This window comes from Labeo rohita, chromosome 13 (genome assembly GCF_022985175.1).
Source record: "Labeo rohita strain BAU-BD-2019 chromosome 13, IGBB_LRoh.1.0, whole genome shotgun sequence".
In the NCBI taxonomy this organism is placed as follows: domain Eukaryota; kingdom Metazoa; phylum Chordata; class Actinopteri; order Cypriniformes; family Cyprinidae; genus Labeo; species Labeo rohita.
In genome coordinates, this window is record NC_066881.1 from 674,888 (window position 1) to 691,462 (window position 16,575).

At 39.0% G+C, this 16,575-nt stretch overlaps 1 protein-coding gene across 4 annotated transcripts; it reads left to right on the top strand.

Annotated features, from left to right (window-relative positions):
• Nucleotides 1-165: 165 nt before the first annotated feature.
• On the top strand, nt 166-15,837 carry wu:fc17b08 (uncharacterized). 4 transcript variants are annotated; one of them, XM_051125519.1, is made up of 7 exons: nt 166-298; nt 2,263-2,328; nt 9,592-9,671; nt 9,968-10,100; nt 10,309-10,602; nt 10,691-10,787; nt 10,922-15,837. In XM_051125519.1, the coding sequence occupies exons 1-7, from the start codon at nt 202-204 to the stop codon at nt 15,246-15,248; spliced, it is 5,094 nt and encodes a 1,697-aa protein (XP_050981476.1). In that variant the 5' UTR covers nt 166-201; the 3' UTR covers nt 15,249-15,837. The 4 variants fall into 4 exon arrangements, with proteins under 4 accessions (XP_050981476.1, XP_050981478.1, XP_050981477.1 ...); XM_051125521.1 differs by lacking the exon at nt 9,592-9,671 and having other exon boundaries at nt 228-298; XM_051125520.1 differs by lacking the exons at nt 166-298; nt 9,592-9,671 and adding an exon at nt 316-766.
• Nucleotides 15,838-16,575: the final 738 nt, after the last annotated feature.

The window sequence follows — 16,575 nt, forward strand, 5'->3', positions numbered from 1 at the left end:
GGAGAAAAGGTTGGCCTTGAAACTTCCATCTTCAATGGAAAGAATAATAATTTCTGCATAATATTCACTGCATACAGCAGGTGGCGCTGTCCACCCGCAGAAAGAGAAAACAAGCACGCCATGACGTCTCATGCCGAAGCGATACGTGGTCGCGCTATCAGCAAACGTGCGCGTTCCCGTGTTCACTCACAGTAGTAGAAAATGGCGAGTTCGTGCACGAAGCGGTTCTGCACGAATGAGGGCTTTATTATTCGCCGGGACGCGGATAGTTGGAGCTCTGAACTCATTCGCAGTGTGGGTAAGAGCAGCACGCTATGCAGAAAAACTCTGCGGGGCATTTTCGTTCTTTGTTCACGATAGTTTAATAGAAATGTAAGCACTAATTCCTGCAGTTAGCATGCTAACGCTAAGCGTCAGGATCGGATAAACCCTCCTTCATCTCTGCCTTTCATTCATCGAGCAATACAGCTCATGCGCGATGATTTATCACCAACCTGTGCTGCATTCGGTCTGTTTCTCGTCAACATATCGCAATTCATACAGAGTTACGTGTACTGTTAGATCTGTGCGCGCTCGCGTCCGTCTGAAAGTTGTTTTTTTTAATGCGCGTTCACGTGCAGTTCAGCCTGAGTGTGATTGACAGATGAGCGACCGAGTGTCAGGACTGTTGTGTGCAGTCAGACACCTGTTTGTGTGTCTTTATTCACCACATAGGCTTGTCGTTGCGTTGGTTGGTGGAGCTTCAGGATAAGAAGCACAAAGTAAGGTAATCTGAGGCGTTTGTAAGGTCCTGCGTTAAATGGTCACGTGTTGAATGACGTCTGTCTGTCTGGATGCCGCTTCAGATCTGGCACACTCAATTAAAAACTCCTCAATCAGGCTTTAATGCAGATCAGGGCTCCCACACCAAGTGTGCGAGTGAGTCACCTTGTAAGAATCCTGACACTTTGCTTGTTTGGGGAGTTCCGAAACATTTGACCTTTTGAAATGCTTGCAATGAGGTAAAAACAGTAAGTAACAATCATCAGAATTGCTAGAGCTGCATTTGACAGCAGAATACTGAGCTACAATCGGTAAGCAATTTCATTTACTTTCAATAGCAACAGTAATGTGTAGAAATGATGGTGTGAAAATGAAATACACAGCCTGATGCAATGAGTTAGGACTCGATTTGCCTTAAAGTGTACCGTTATTCGTGTTTGTAGATCATGGTAAACCATAAACTACTGATGGGTCGCATGACCTGCCACCATCTGACAGATGTCAGGAGCCATCATACACAGACGGATTCACGCTCAGCTCTTTTTAGAGGAACGATCATGATCTCTTGAGAATAACTGATGATTATGTGGGGTTCCTCTCAGTGTGCCTCCATCATTTCTCCTAAGGTTTATTGCCAACGGTTGGTCAAACAAATGCCAGCTGCTATTGAAGCCATTATTAAATGCGAGTAGTGACAGAACGTGTTGTGACACGCATCCAAGTGTGTTAGATTATCATAAAAGAAAGAAAAGATACACTTTATTGTGCCGTGTACTTGTTACGGTCTAATTGTGCATTTACAAATAATAAATTAATAACATGCATTTAGGCTTTGGGATTAGGTTTGTTTTATGGTCTATGGATCAGTTGTTGATTGTATGTTCAGATGTGGCTGTTGTTCTCAATGTACGCAAGCTTGCAGTCGATTGAGAAGGGGAGTTTATTACTAGTGTTATTACTACTATTTTGAACGGCATTATATTGGAGAAACTCTGCATAGGCCGCCAGAGAGAAGTAGGTCATTTCGCCAGAAGATCCATTTGTGACATTTTGATTAAAGGTTATGAGCTCAGGAAAAAACAAAATGTGCATGACTGAATCGTTCCCAATAAGATCAGTGACGTGCATTTAGAAAATAGGGTGAATTTTATTTTTGTGCCTTAAAGAACTCTGAATTTTGCTTTCATTTTTCCACTCGTTCCAAGGAACTGCACTAATTTATCGCTGTCTGTCTGTTCTTGTGGACTCATTATGCACGATCAACATTTAATGGCATTTGCAATGCTTTGCGTGAAAGAGATCTGAAGTTTGCGCTCCTCCGTCTTCTGTCACTACAAACAATTGCATTAATTTCTTGTTGTACATGTGTTCGTATTGCTCTGTTTTTATTCTTGATCAGTATTAACTTGTGTTGCTAATTAACATTTGTTTTTAAGTCTGTCAGACTATAAGAAATTACATGAATGCATCTCTTTTTTTTTTGTTGTTTTCTTTTAATAGGTCTTTACAATATCTCTGAAGTGTTTAGTGAAACACAAGTTCTGCGGGATCTCAGTGCTTTAAAAGGTACGTTTCTCTGAGATGATGATCCATTAGTTCAGAAACGGACACAAAGACATGAAGTTTACTCTAAGCGAAGGCAGTAAACGGAAGTGTGTTTGTGGGGTGGTTGATAAATATGAAGATTGTGTTTAAATGAGGAAGCTCATCGGAAAACAAAGTGCCTCAAAAATACTTGCTCAAAATCACGTCATTGATCACTGTGCCATTACAGTAGAGGAGAAGATAACATGTTTTATTCTTTAACGTTGTGAACCACATTCATGTAATGTCTCCATTATCAAACATGTTTTACTTTGCATTTGCTATCACTAGATAATGGTTTTATCCTGCAAGTTTTTAAGAAGACTCTCAACAGGAAGTGTTTTAGAGTCTGTCAGCGATCCACATTTTCCTGCCAACGGAAATGGACAGTTATTATATTTTTGTTATGTAATGTTGCAGCGTTTATCATTTAATCAGAAGCAATAAATATACCCGCTCCCACACAGCAATGTAGGGCTGGACGTGGTGGCCAAACTTTATATCACAATATATTTCTTAATTTCGGTTGATACGACATACTTCCGATATCAGTATAAACATTATTTAAAAATTAAAAAAAAGCCTCAGAAAAACTGCCAAGAACACCCACAACAGATGTCTGTACCTACAAACTTCTGAAAAAAAAAAAACCTTCTGTAACATAAGCAGATTATTGTTAAAGATTGAAACAAAAGCGCTTCAGCAATGGATAAATAATATGAAAAGTGCTCCGAGTTGCAGCAGAAAACAGAAAAAAAACAGTGAGCTACAACAAAAACATGTTGCAGGCTTATTGAAAATGCACATTCACATTCAGCAGTAAAATGTGTGTTTTTCCCAATAATGGCTGTAACTAAAGCAGAGCTGTGCTCGTGAACACTACTTTATCAGAGAAAATGAAAATGGCATCAAAACTTCTATGAAAACAAAGATAAGAGCTTCCCTACAAAGATACATTCATATAAAACACCCGCATTGATTTCAATTGCCACAAGTAAATCAGTGTATAGGAAACATTAGTATAGTGAAATATCTTAAATGTTTTTAAAAATCATATCACCGTTATTGGAAAAAAATGCGATCAGAGGTCACGTTAACTGAAAATTGTCCGTCATTGATGGATCCAGAACAAAAACGAAACTGTCACAAATCTTTTGCTATGCGTTTGATTATGCACAGGCGAGTAACCCACTTTAGTTACATCGATCTATCACACCACATAAAAAAAGGGCACCAAAACGTACTGCTTGAATTTCCAATGAAATGGATTGAATTTGAACTGAGACTTTTTCATGTCAAAAAATAAAGCACAGAGGGAGGCACGCTATATACTGTTCATTCATCAAGTTAAAAAACAGCATAGACCAAGATCAATTAGAATTTAAGAATCGATATTGGTTTATTAAAATTAGAATCTGTAGGTTCATGATTAAAAATACAAAATTTGAACAAAAATAAAAGCAATTAAATGTGTTATTATAATTAAAATATGAAAATTAAAATGACGGGTGATAATAGATTATGACGGAATTTTTACGACCCTGCCGTCAAAATGACGGACAATGTTAAAGTCTAACGCAACCTCTGATTGTGATATAAATTGATATTGAATTATAGCCCTACACCAACGTCTGTTCTCTGATGCCGTGTGTATCTCAATATCAAATGATTGCAGAAATTAACAAACAATATCTATCTGACAATACGGTCGTTTTATGATTAACAAAATCGAGTCCTGTCCATCGTTATATTGTTGGAAGTGTCATTGGAGTCACTCTCAGAACAATTTTTTCCAGATGATGGAAAAACTTGCCAATTAGAAGCCATACAACTTTACAGAGCTTAGGCTAAACATTTAGAGTTCCAGACATTTAAAAAGAAAGACATTTTTGAATGTTACTGTAATTACAGATCAACCATTTTAATTCTGTTTTCACACCTCATCATTTGTATTTTAGATGCGTATCTCTGTCACTTCCCAACCCTGCCCTTGACTTATTGCAGCGATATGTAATAAGATATTAAATGTTCATCATAGTATGTTTTAGCAATGTTGAAACCTCTTGCATCGGACAGTAAGTCCTCCACTCAGTCACACAGACCGTTTCATGTAATTCAGAGTGATATGGCAAGCCAAAACTGTGACGTGCAGCGAATCACATTCACCGATTCAGTGCATGGTGTGAAGTAGTTTTGTCCAAAGAACCAGTATTTCACTATAAAATCTTGCTAAAATAAAAAAAAAACAAATGTGACTAAACCTGCAGATTAAGTCTTAAGACAAACACACACACACACAACAGTGAAAAATCTATTTCTGAATAGGTCTGTGCATAAAATCTTGGAGTATAAAAGTTTCTTTTCACTTGACCCATTTAAATTAATATTTCCGTAAATTTAATCAAAAGTGGCTTACAAATGAAGAAAATAAAAGCAAAAAAAAATCTGGTAATATTAAATGTGTTATTTATCCAATTATTATTAACAGTAACAATTAGCATATTTAACTTAATTTTTTATTTAAATGGTCAGATAGTTCCAGTATTTGTGGTGTGGTGTTAAAATTGCTACAGAGAACCATTTGTCCATTTAGCAGGAGCAAATTTAAAGAGGAGAGAGGAATGTTACTTTAAGGCATTATCCTTTTGTTTTTCCCCCTCCATCTCTAGATGTGTCAGACAGATGTACAGTTTTTCTTCTAAATGTGGAGTCTACCTCTATTTAGAATCATTGGCAGCACATGCGTCTTTTATTTGCATGGTGCAAAAAAAAAAAAAATGAGTTGTGTTTTTCTGATCAGCATCAGCCTTTTTTTTTTTTTTAATGCTGTGGACGGTAGATTTGTAGGTTGTTCTGGGGCGCGTTTCCCTAAAGCAACTGTGGTCGCAAGTTCCGTTTTTGCGACCATAGTTAGCCAACAACGCTTTTTGGAAATGCACCCCTGGTCATTTCCTCTGTGGTTAGGCCTAATCTCAGCATTAAGTCTCAAGAGCAACAGAATAAGAAAGCATATTTTGGCTAAGAAATAATAAGAATCACAAGAATGGAATTGATATGAAGGCATGCTTATCCTCCTATGAGTCTGTCCTCATGAGAAACAAACACAGTGTTTTTGTTACTGAATGTACTGTCTGAATCCTGTAGAGTGGTTACTGAAACATCAGCGCACTTGATTAATGAACTGCAATCATTACTCAATGTCCATCTCAAAATAAAGTAGAATTTGTGGTCGGTTTGTGAAAACTTAACATCAGCGTAATTTTGCCTGTACAGCTGCTCAAAGTCATCTTAGGAATTCAGTCATATGTGGACCATCCATGCATTTAGAAACAAGTTTTATAGTCACAAAAAGGAGTTTCAGTATGGCCTCAAAGGTTATTCAATCATGAAATTGGGAGAGGTGTGCGATGCTTTTTCAGTGCTGTCAAAATCAAATGACATATGCACGTATTATACAGATTTTAATTAAGAAACATTTCGATGAAGTATAACATTTTTAATCTTGTACGTAACAGTTTATGTATGTATGTATGTATGTTTTTATTTTTGAACTTCCCAGGTGGAAAAAAGTGCACTTCAGCAATGTGCTGAATGCTTTATTTTCACACAGAATTTTTGTGCTTAATATACTAAAATTTTTCTTCGGTATTTGTTAAGATGAACTTAAGGTCTAAGTGTACTCAACTGTACTATTTTGGGACGCCATGAATATGAACTAAAATGTTCTTTTAACGTACATGCACTTTTATAATACAGAGATAGTGTTTTAAAAGCACAGTTTAGTTCATATTCATGGTGTCCCAAAATAGCACAGTTGAGTGTTTATCAAGTACAACATTAGCGTGTGAAAATGGAGTAAGTACATTATTGGAAGTGCATTTTATTTTCACCCGGGTTTTCTAATTTCTATACTAAAATGTATTTCCTATGCATTTTGTGTCACAAATGTGGAATTAAAATAGCTAAACATTTTTATAGTTTTATAGTTATCTTTGTGAACATTTCTAATCCTCATTCGTCGTCATTAAAACATCAGGTTCTGTGTGTGATCTGTGATGATGATTTCCATGATGACTTTGGGTTTCGGTGCTCTTTTGAGAATGTCTCTGTGATTGCCCATGGATGTGTATACGTTTTCTAAAATTAATTTTTAGTTTTATATTTTTATTGGAGTTGACTAGTCTTACACCAGCTGTGTTTTGGGCTGAGCGACATGGACTAAAAAATGTTATCTCAGTATTTTTAGGCTGAATGCTGATACAAAATGTATATCTTTGGTGTTTTTTTTACGAAGTGGCAGAAGACATGGCTTTAACACACTCTTCGTACTGCAGTTTATGGTCCTGTTGTAAATGGTGGAAGAAACTCATAGGCAAGACTGCACATTATATGCAGCAAAAAAAAAAAAAGGGTTAAACAAATTATTGCCAGGAATATTGGGCTCTCATTGTACTCCATCTGTTTGACACCATCTTTTGTCTAAAACAACTTGGATAATGCACTTTTTACGCAGCGGCTCACTCTGTATCCTGCTTTATTTTTGCATTTATATTGATGCAAATTTTATTTATTTATTTATTTTTATTTTTTTACCCCACACCTCTCTAAAATAAATCAGTATAATTTACAAAGCCTACATACTGCCCAGTGCTACTGTCTTTCTAGAAGCGATAATCAGAAGTAAGCGAGGATCAGAGTAGTTAAAGTACATAAAAAGACATTCAGTGGTCATCACCTACTGCTGCAGTGTTGTAACTTGCTGAAAGCGTCACTGAACAAAAAACCTTTTGAACTGATTCAGAAATGTAATTCTCTGAAATGACTCTAAATCCCCAACCATAGCTGCTGGCCATTGTCATTGTTTCAGTTGCCAAGGAGAACACATGCTGATAAACAGATACCATGAATGAACAGTTAATCGCTATGTACATTCATGGCATACGCATTTATCAAGTATACAAATGCAGAGGGCCTCCTGGGCAACCACCGTCCTGCAAAGTTTATTTCCAATCTGCTTCAGCGCAGCTGTCCGTGTTTTTTGCAGGTGATCCTGAAAAGCTAAATTGGTTCAGGTATGTTTGATTAGGGTTGCAGCTGAACTCTGCAGGACGGTGGGTCCCCAGGAGCAGGGTTGAACACTTCTGTGCATGTGTTTATATTAGAGGTAAATAAAAATGGTATTTGAAAAACTGAAAAACATTGCCATTTTCCCCCTGACTAGTGGGTAGCAGTGTCACCAAACTTGACATCAGATCATAAAGATCACAAAAACTAAATGCACCCTTTACACAGACTGTGATGTGTTTCTGAAGTTATGAACATCATTAATCTAGAGATTTTTATTTTTTTTTTTAACATATTAATTAAAAAAAGAGAATACATTTCTAACACTGCACTTTAGTTTGTATTACCTTGGCATTAAATGGCAGAAAACTAGTTCATGCTGCCACATAAGAATTTCTAATACGACAGCTCAAGGATTTGACATCTATTTATCTTCTGACCATAATCAGTCTCTCAGTATTTTATTCTTCTTTTGTAAGGTCACAGAAATGCTATCACTTTTTGTTTTTTTCTTTTGCTATTGGGGCAAATGAAAATGCATAAAATTATTTTTGTTTCCATACACCACTGTAAAAGTTCACTATGATGACTTCTGACAACCCTAGAAATTTGAAAAGGCTCCATTTGGTGAAGACTGGACAAAACTTCAAAGAGAAATGTAAAGATCTGTTAGTTGAATGTTCTTCCCTAGTTGGATGATCAACATGGCAAATTCAAAACATCTGGTCCAGTCAACTGGGTGTGATCAGAGAGCTGGAGCACAAAAATAATGGGCCTCATTCATGAAACGAAATCGTTCGTAAAGTCGTTCTGACGTAAATTTTTGAATTCATGAAAATGTTCGTGTTTTCAAAATGTTAGTTGGTACGAACGAAATGTACACCTGCTCTATACCATGTGTAAACGGTAGGGATGCAACAATACAGTTAGACCTCGGTTTTTAACCACGGTTTTCGGTTCGGTTCAGTTTGGTTTTGATAGCTTGCCACATCGGAGTGTGTTTTGTTTGTTTTTTGTTTTTTTGTTTTTTTTGGGATCTAATTAACAACAAAATACTTCTGTAAACCTCTGTACACTGGAAAAAGTGTGGATTATTATATGTCTATAATAAATAGGATGGGTTTCATTAATACTGGATGCCAGAGGGCGCCCTCGAGCAGAGAAATAAACATACACGCGTAGAAGTAGACAAACTGATGACACTGAATTTTGATGCACTGCCACAATAATTACAAGTTCATTTGCCCTTGTCCTCTTTCGGATGTTTTTTTTTTTTTTTTTTTTTTGGGTAGCTGTGTTGATAACTGTAAAGCACAGCGCTCGTCACTGTCACTATTTACCCAGCAGTAAATAGAGGACGGGCTGGACAGATGTCAACCAGCCATCCTACTTGTACAACGCCTGCCTAAATTAAACAATAAAGTAAATATTACTGGTTACTGCTTTTTTATATTAAGTAGAGTTCTTTCAAATGAGATACTAGTAATACGTTGCTGCCGTGCACAGCCTATTCCAAATCATAGCAACTAAAGCGTCTCAGCTGGAAAAATGCTGTCACCAAGGTGTTTCAAGCACCACCAGCTGGTCATTTTAAGAAGAGCGCCAGACATATTTTCAACTGGCTAAAAACTCCTTGGTGGACACACTTTATTGAATATTTATTGTTAGGCATGTGGCCTATTAGTCTTTTTTGCATTTATGCATTATACTGGAGCCAAACCCGAGAAAGTAGACCAGAATATTCCACTGCATTCCTGGACACGCAATTTGCGTAGCTCATAGGCGGGGATTATGCTAATAGTGAATGAGCGTGCACAAGCGAGGAGAGTTTTTTCGGGATGGTCTGTTTTACGCGCAGATTACTTAGAATTTACTCATATATTTACGCAAGTTTCATGAAGGAGGCCCAATGTTACTAGACCAAAGGGCTCAGAGATACAAGCAAAACTATGTCCTCTCTGAGTTGGTGGTGGCACTGGAGGATTGGAATAAAAATCGATTACACTGGAGGCTTTTGATTGACCATTTCCATTTTACTTTGACAAAGTCACGCTAACCAAAATGGGCAGTTAGTTAGTTTGTAAAGCTGGTAGTGTTGTTTTTTTTTTTTTTCTTTTTTTTTCTCCAAGTTCCCTTTCTTGCACACACAGTTGAATTTTGCCTCTTCTTTTGGATCCACAGATTGTAAGCCTGCAAGTGTGTCAAATTGGTCCTTTGATGAAAATTGTCTTTACTGCTGCTTAAGACGAGAAAAAGTGAAGGTAGTTTTTTTTTTTGTTCATTTACACTTTCCCCCCTTTTCCTGATATGTCAAGACACCTTGGAAGGACCATTTTGATCTTTTTTTGTACTTTAGGTATCTGTTTTTCTTGCACTAGCTATGCTATTGATTTAAGTCATGTGTTCAGTGGATACAGTGCTTTCAGTGATAGCATTTTAAGTGTTAATTTCTTTTCCATGGTTTTGAATACATTTTAAGTTGCATGTGTGTCTCCTAAAAGTGTGTTTAAGCACACACTTCCACCCTTTATTCTCTTTGCATTTCCCTCATGAACAGGAACATGTAGTTGCACTCAACAAACAAATTGTGGAAAGTGGAGGAAAGCCTTTGCTGGGGAAGGATCCATCTCATATCAGCAGACTTGAGCGGCAAGCGGAAGAATTCCTGGATGCAGTCTTACACAGGAAAGGTGAGTATACCGGCACGCAGTCAGACATTCGTGTGTATAATAACGTTTTATTTACCGCAATCCTGAATTGTTCTTTCTAGTCTGTTCCTATCAAAGTTTCCCATTTTTATACAGGTTAAGTCCTTATCAACTGTAATGTTTATCAAACTTTTTTGTTGCTGAATGGTTTGCTTTATTTTAACAACATGTCTAATTGAACTGTCAACAGAATACACGCCAAAAATCCCAGATCCGCACATCCCCGTGGTGGCTTGTGGTATCGTGCAGCAGATGATTAATGAGTTGGCTTCATACTATACCTCAAGAAAAAACAGCTCTCAGGACGCGCTTCAGAACAATGGAAAAAAGGACCAAAGCCTTGTGAAACCTAGCTGTGTCACTTCATCTCCTGCTGTCAAAATAGACTCTGTTGCTTCTGCTCAGAAAAAGTTCATCATGGTGGACCAAGATGCCCCGCTGGACCTCTCTCTGAGAAAGGTCAAAGTGGAGGACTTTGAGCAAGGTATAGTATAGCATTTTAGATATATAAAGCCCTATAGTTGAAAAGGAAATAGGTTTGTCTTGGTTTTGAATGATTTGTGTCTTTTTAGATGGAGTTCTTGACCTTTCGACTAAGAAGAATTTGAACAAAGGTCATACATCTTCAAGGAACTCTCATGTCAGCCCAGCTACAAATTCGGTCAAAAGGTAGATCAGGATATATACAGTCTCTTTCCACCAGGTTTATATGTATTATTTGCCTTTCACGTACAAACATACATTTTAGTATTACCGAGTTGAGTCGTGTCTTTACGCATCAAATTTTTTTGCCTGTCTTTCAGGGACTCCATCGACCTGAGTCTTGCTGAAGTAAAAGATCTACAGTCTGTGACCACTTTGGAAGAGTTCACAGCAAAGCTGTGTTTTCATCACCAACGCCAAATAGTTGATGCATTAGGCTTCTTACAAAGCGAAGTCAATACCTTGGCTCCTTCCAACCATTTCCAAGCACTCACTGCAGATTTGTCTGAGAAGCAGGCGACAACCAGCTGCAGTTATGCATCATTTGAAACCAGGTCTGAGATTCAGTGGTCTGCGAGAACATGCTCTGTGGATGCTGCTGTGAGCATTAGCAAGACTCAAGACTCATCTGTTGTCAGGACCAGTCAAAAGCCAACCGCAGAGGCTTTAAAGGCTGATGTTTCCAGTATGGCACATGTAATGACTGAAAAACTAGTAGAGCTTGACAAGATGGAAGTTTTGTCATCTTCATCTTGTGAAACAGGTGCTGAGTGTGGAAGCTCTCCACCAAAATCTCTTGTCGTGACAGAGACAACTGCTGATAATCTGGTGTTAGGTTCAAGCGTTCAACAAATTTCAAGTAGCAATTCTGTGAAGAAGTGTCTATGCAGTCCTGAGCAATGCTTGCCAACTTGCACTGCGGAGTCTGACCACGCAGATTTATCAAAACGCACACAGAAGTGCTCTTTTGCAAGCGAAGACGTAGTTGTAAATACCTCCACAGTTCAAAAGACAATAAATATTGTTTCACCAATATCCCCAAGAACAGCGAGGAAAAGCAGAAGAGGTTCTTGCCTTAGGCAAAGTAATGGCTCTTTAAGTTGTCTCATAAATGATCCTGATAGCCACTGTGACCTAGTGTTTATAAGAAAATCAATAACGGAATGTCAGCCTCAATCTCGTAGTCGTCTGCATCCACGTCAAAATGCCCGGAAGAGCACCAGAGGACACAAATATGTGGAAGAGTACTTGGAAGTAAAAACCGTCCGTACACTAGCTCGTAAATCTATAGGGGTTTCCAGTGGGAATTATCCAGCTCATATGACAGACTTGCACACCTTAGTGATTCCGAAGCAGGTCCTTTCTGCGTCTGGCAGTGTTCCTCTAGTAAACACGCCTTTTGCAGGAGACTGCATGAAAAATGTTATTCCAAAATTATCATCGGAGCAGATAGCAGAGAATGAAATGCCAGGAGATGTTGTAAAAGTAACTAGTCTGGATCTGATGGTTGAAACCAGTCAGACAGGTAAATCTGAAAGTAATAGCCACATTTTGAGTGAACCGTCAGGAAAACAGAGCGAATTAACCGTGCAACCAGATTTGCTCTCAGAAGCTCTCAGTTGTACTCTGAATGCAGTAGTGCAGGAAAAACACATGAACATGGTAGAAGAAAACACAGAAACAACAGAGCTTGTTGTACAGAAAGAAGGATGTGGCTCCCAAATGGGGCCCATGCCAGAAGAGGTGGTGTGTGGTCCTGAAAATAAAGCTGAGGAGGATAAATCTATGGAGCCATCGCCGATCCCTCCATCACCTAACATGGCCAAAGAGTGCTCTACTGATGAAGTCAATGTGGAACAGAGAAATGAGAGACACCTAAAGAAGCCCACGGAAGTCGAGACTGCAGCAGATGTCCAGGAACAGTCGGAGGCATCCGAAATAAAGGCGAACAGTGAGGAGGACGGAGGTGCTCAGGGGCAAGGTGTGCTTGACACTGAAGGTAATCTCCAAACGGCAAACTCTTCCGAGCTACCAGTGAGGAATCAAGGAGATTCTGTGCTGACTGAAGTCTCTTCTGTACAACCGCTCGTGAAATGTCAAGGGAAGGATACGGATGTGCATTCTTCAAAAGTTTTGAATGCAAAGCACCCAGTGTCCTCAGACAGATGCTTGCGTAGTAGAAGTTCAAAAGCCAGTGTTGACGTAACGAAAGAGTCTGTGAAGTGTGGTGCTTCTGATCCTGTTGATCATGCCAATGATAAAAGCCCAAAGGCGCATTCTACTGAAACAAATGTGCATACTGAGCAGGAGCCTGATTTGAAAGCTGTAGACATTCTTGAAACGGCACAGGAGCTTCCTGCTGCCAAACCTTGTAACGGTCTGGTTGTGGATCACGCGGTCCAAACGAGACCAAAATCAAGAACCGCAACAACTGTTGGGAGAGATAATCATGCGAGTCCAGGCGTCCAAGTGAATAATAATGATTTGCCAAGTGTTTTGTCACCTGAGGTTCTTCCAGAGACTGTAAGCACCACCTCTACCACAGAGAGTGGAAAACATAACAAACTGAAAAGTGAAGCCTCTGAAAGCACTGAACGAATGCCACTTAGAAATAAAAGTAGTACTGCTGAGCTATCAGTTAGTGGACCCTGTTCACCCAGCAAAGAGTCCTCACCAAGCTCTGAAAATATGCTTTTGAGAAGCAGAAGTAACACTGAAGGGCCTTCAAGTAGCAAGTCAATCAGTCCGACAGAAGGCCATTCAGAGAAGCAAGGGCAGACGCCTTTAAGAAGCGAGCAGGCAACTAACAGAGATTTGAGTACATCTTCTGAGGCAGTAACACATATGCCTCTTCGAAGCAGAACTGTTAGCTCAGTTAAACCGACTGTTACTAAAGATTCTCCTGTTAAAAGTTCTGTTAAAAGTGAACAACCTGTCAGTTCACACTCTGGTGCTACCTGTAGAAAACCTGAGGCCAATGGGCACATGCCCTTAAGAAGCAGTGCCAGTTTAATTGCAGAACAGCCCCGTAACAACAAATCTGCTGTCGTAGATGCATCAGAGAGCCCTGGGCGCATGTCGCTGAGAAGAGGGAATGTATCTAATACTGAGAAGTTGTGTGGCACAACAACAACAACAACACCAACCCCTAGTAGAAACAAACGTCCTCTGAAACAACAGAGGGTTTCAACATCTTCAAGTGGAGAAGCTGAAGAGAGCCTCTTGAGTTCAAAACTTAAAATCCACAATCAGAAGGCCCAGGTGGAGGCCCAGTTAAGAGGCTCGTTGAATTTGCCAGACGAATCCTTCCGCATAGCTAGTCTTAAGGCAACTGAACCTGTTGTTTGCAGCCCCCCGAAATTTTTGGAGGCGCTAAGGGGTGAAGAACACCAGCAGTTGATTTCAAATTTAAATTCAAAGTTTGATAAAATGCACAAAAGTTGGGTTCCATTGGACAAGGAGGGTCAGCCTGCACCAAAACCCAAAAACAAGGCAGACAGGCTTAAAGAAATCTGGAAAAGCAAACGCAGAGCACGCAAGTCAAGGCCACTCGAACAGCAGAAGCTAACTGCTGTGCAAATGCTATTCATGAAGCCCTTTGACTTGCCCAGTATCTGCAGGTGGTTCCTGCAGTCAACTGAAACCAAATCGCTTGTAATCGTTAAGAAGGTGAACACCAGACTTCCTTCTGAAACGCAGTTGTGTTTTCACACTTCGGCAGCGGGAGCAGGTTCCTCTCACGGGATATTTCCGAGCCTCCAGGCCGAGCGGTTGAAGAAGCACCTGAAAAAGTTTGCTATTGCGTCACCGGTGAAGAATAACCCCAAGAATCAAAGGCTACTCTCAAAAGCATTAGGTCAGGGTATTTCTGCGATGAGGAGTAAAGAAAAGCACGAACCGACAACCGCCACACGAATCTGCACGAAGGCACAGAGTCTTGCCGGAGCGGCGCAGGCGCAGGCTCCCGAGAGCCTCGCTGTGACCGCAGGCAGTGCGAAAAATCCAGCGAGCGCTAGAATTCTTCGGAAATATTCCAACATGCGTGAGAAGCTTCAGGTTCAGCAAAACAAGAAATGCAAAGAGAAAACCTTCAAAGGTGCTCGTTTGAAGGCGGCAATACTTCCAAAGAAAGCCAACAAACAAAAACTGACGACGCGTAAAGCGTCAAAGTCTGTGGTTCAGAGGATCTCATCTCTGACCAAGACAGCAAAAACAAACTCTGCCCTCAAACAACGGGCTTTGAAAAGGAACCCGTGTCACAAAGACGGTGCCTCTCCAAAGAGGTTGCAGGCACTCAAAAGAATGACAAAAGCCATCGGTGCTCTTGATAAAAGCCGTCGGCCAAACACCTTGAGTAAAAAACGGACACTGATCAAAACTGGAACCAGTAAAGCACAGCAAATGAAAGCAAGTCTAACTAAAGTTGACACAAAGAAACCGGTATTTCAGAAAGGTCCTAGTAATTTAGAGTCGCAGTCTTCAGATGTTGACGTTAAACCTCTGACTTTGGAAGACCAAGTGTTAACTAGGTCACAAAGAAAGATGGAAGGCACCCCTTCACAGACTGGATCTCCCAAATCCTCCACAAAGCGAGGCTTGGAACCGCTGGTCACTCCCTCAAAACGTACTAGGACCTCAAAACCATGAGAAATGTGTACAGGTACTAGAGACTCATGTAGAAATGTTTCATAAGAACAGGGGGTGCTGATGCTTTTCAAAAAATATTTTTGAAGCTATTTTTTTAAGCTTGGCAGTACATTTTCAGAGCTTTGAATTTATTGTCGTCTGAGAGAGATTTGTCTGTGTTAGGTAGTTCGAACAAAGAATTTTTCCAGAGTTCGTTCTTTTCATTGTCAAACTTTTTCCAATTATGCTTAAAGAAATGTGTTTGTTATGGGGAAAAAAGACATTTCTTGTTCTTGACAGAGCCATTAATGTAAAAACAACCAAGTATTTTAAATAAAGGTTCTGATTCCCATTAATGGGGCTTTTAAAATATGGGTTCTAAATAACACAATAACTCTTTTGTTTGTTTGACCGTTGCATTGTATAGCTTATTCGTACAATAGCTTGGAATATTGAACCAGATATTATTTAAGGAATGATCCACACTTCTAAAACAATTAATTTTAGCTAATTAAAGTGGCTTTGTAACCTGAATAATGTGCCTTTTTTCTTATCTGTATTTATAAGTGATTGAGGTTGCCTCAATAAATCCTCATTCTGTTTGCACATAGATGGAAAATATTGTCCCAAACTTCTTCATGACATCACAGCTATTCTGTGTTTTTCAATAGCTTTTTAATTTCTTGTGTTATTATTAAAATGTCATTTTCTCTTTTAGAGGACTAAAGTTTAAATATGTAGTAGTTATTATTTTCAGTCTACTAATATACAGTTTTGTTCCTCCTTTCAGAGGGTGATGTACGTAGGAACATACTGTATGCACAAGTTTCTACCACTTTTGTTTGTCAAATAGAGAAGAGAAATTATGGTGCATTATGGTCTCAAGTCTTCTTAAACAGCTGTATTAATGATTCAGTTTTACAGAGAAAACTATGCAAGATCACAGGTTTTCTACTCCATTATTTAGGGATTTGGTTAGCTGGAGATAACCGTAAGGGATTCTATGTATGTTGTGTTTTTGTTTTTTTCTTTCCGTTTACTCCATTTCATAATTGGATTGTTTGTAATATATAAGATTATGTATTAGAATGTATTGTTTGACTTTTTTGAAGCATTATATAATGCAGTTTACGTAACCGTCACCAGGACTGAAGACCATACCCCATTTATACGGTTTGTGAGTTGTGCAAGTAGGAAACATTGTGGAAAAAAAAAAAACAAGTAAACTGACTTTTGAGTAGGTTTGAGTTTTATGCATTTTGTCTTTTGTCAGTCCTTGATGTATTTTCAAATGTTGGGGTGTTCTTGTAGCTGCCCTACTTAAAGTCTGTGAGAAGACAATTCAGAG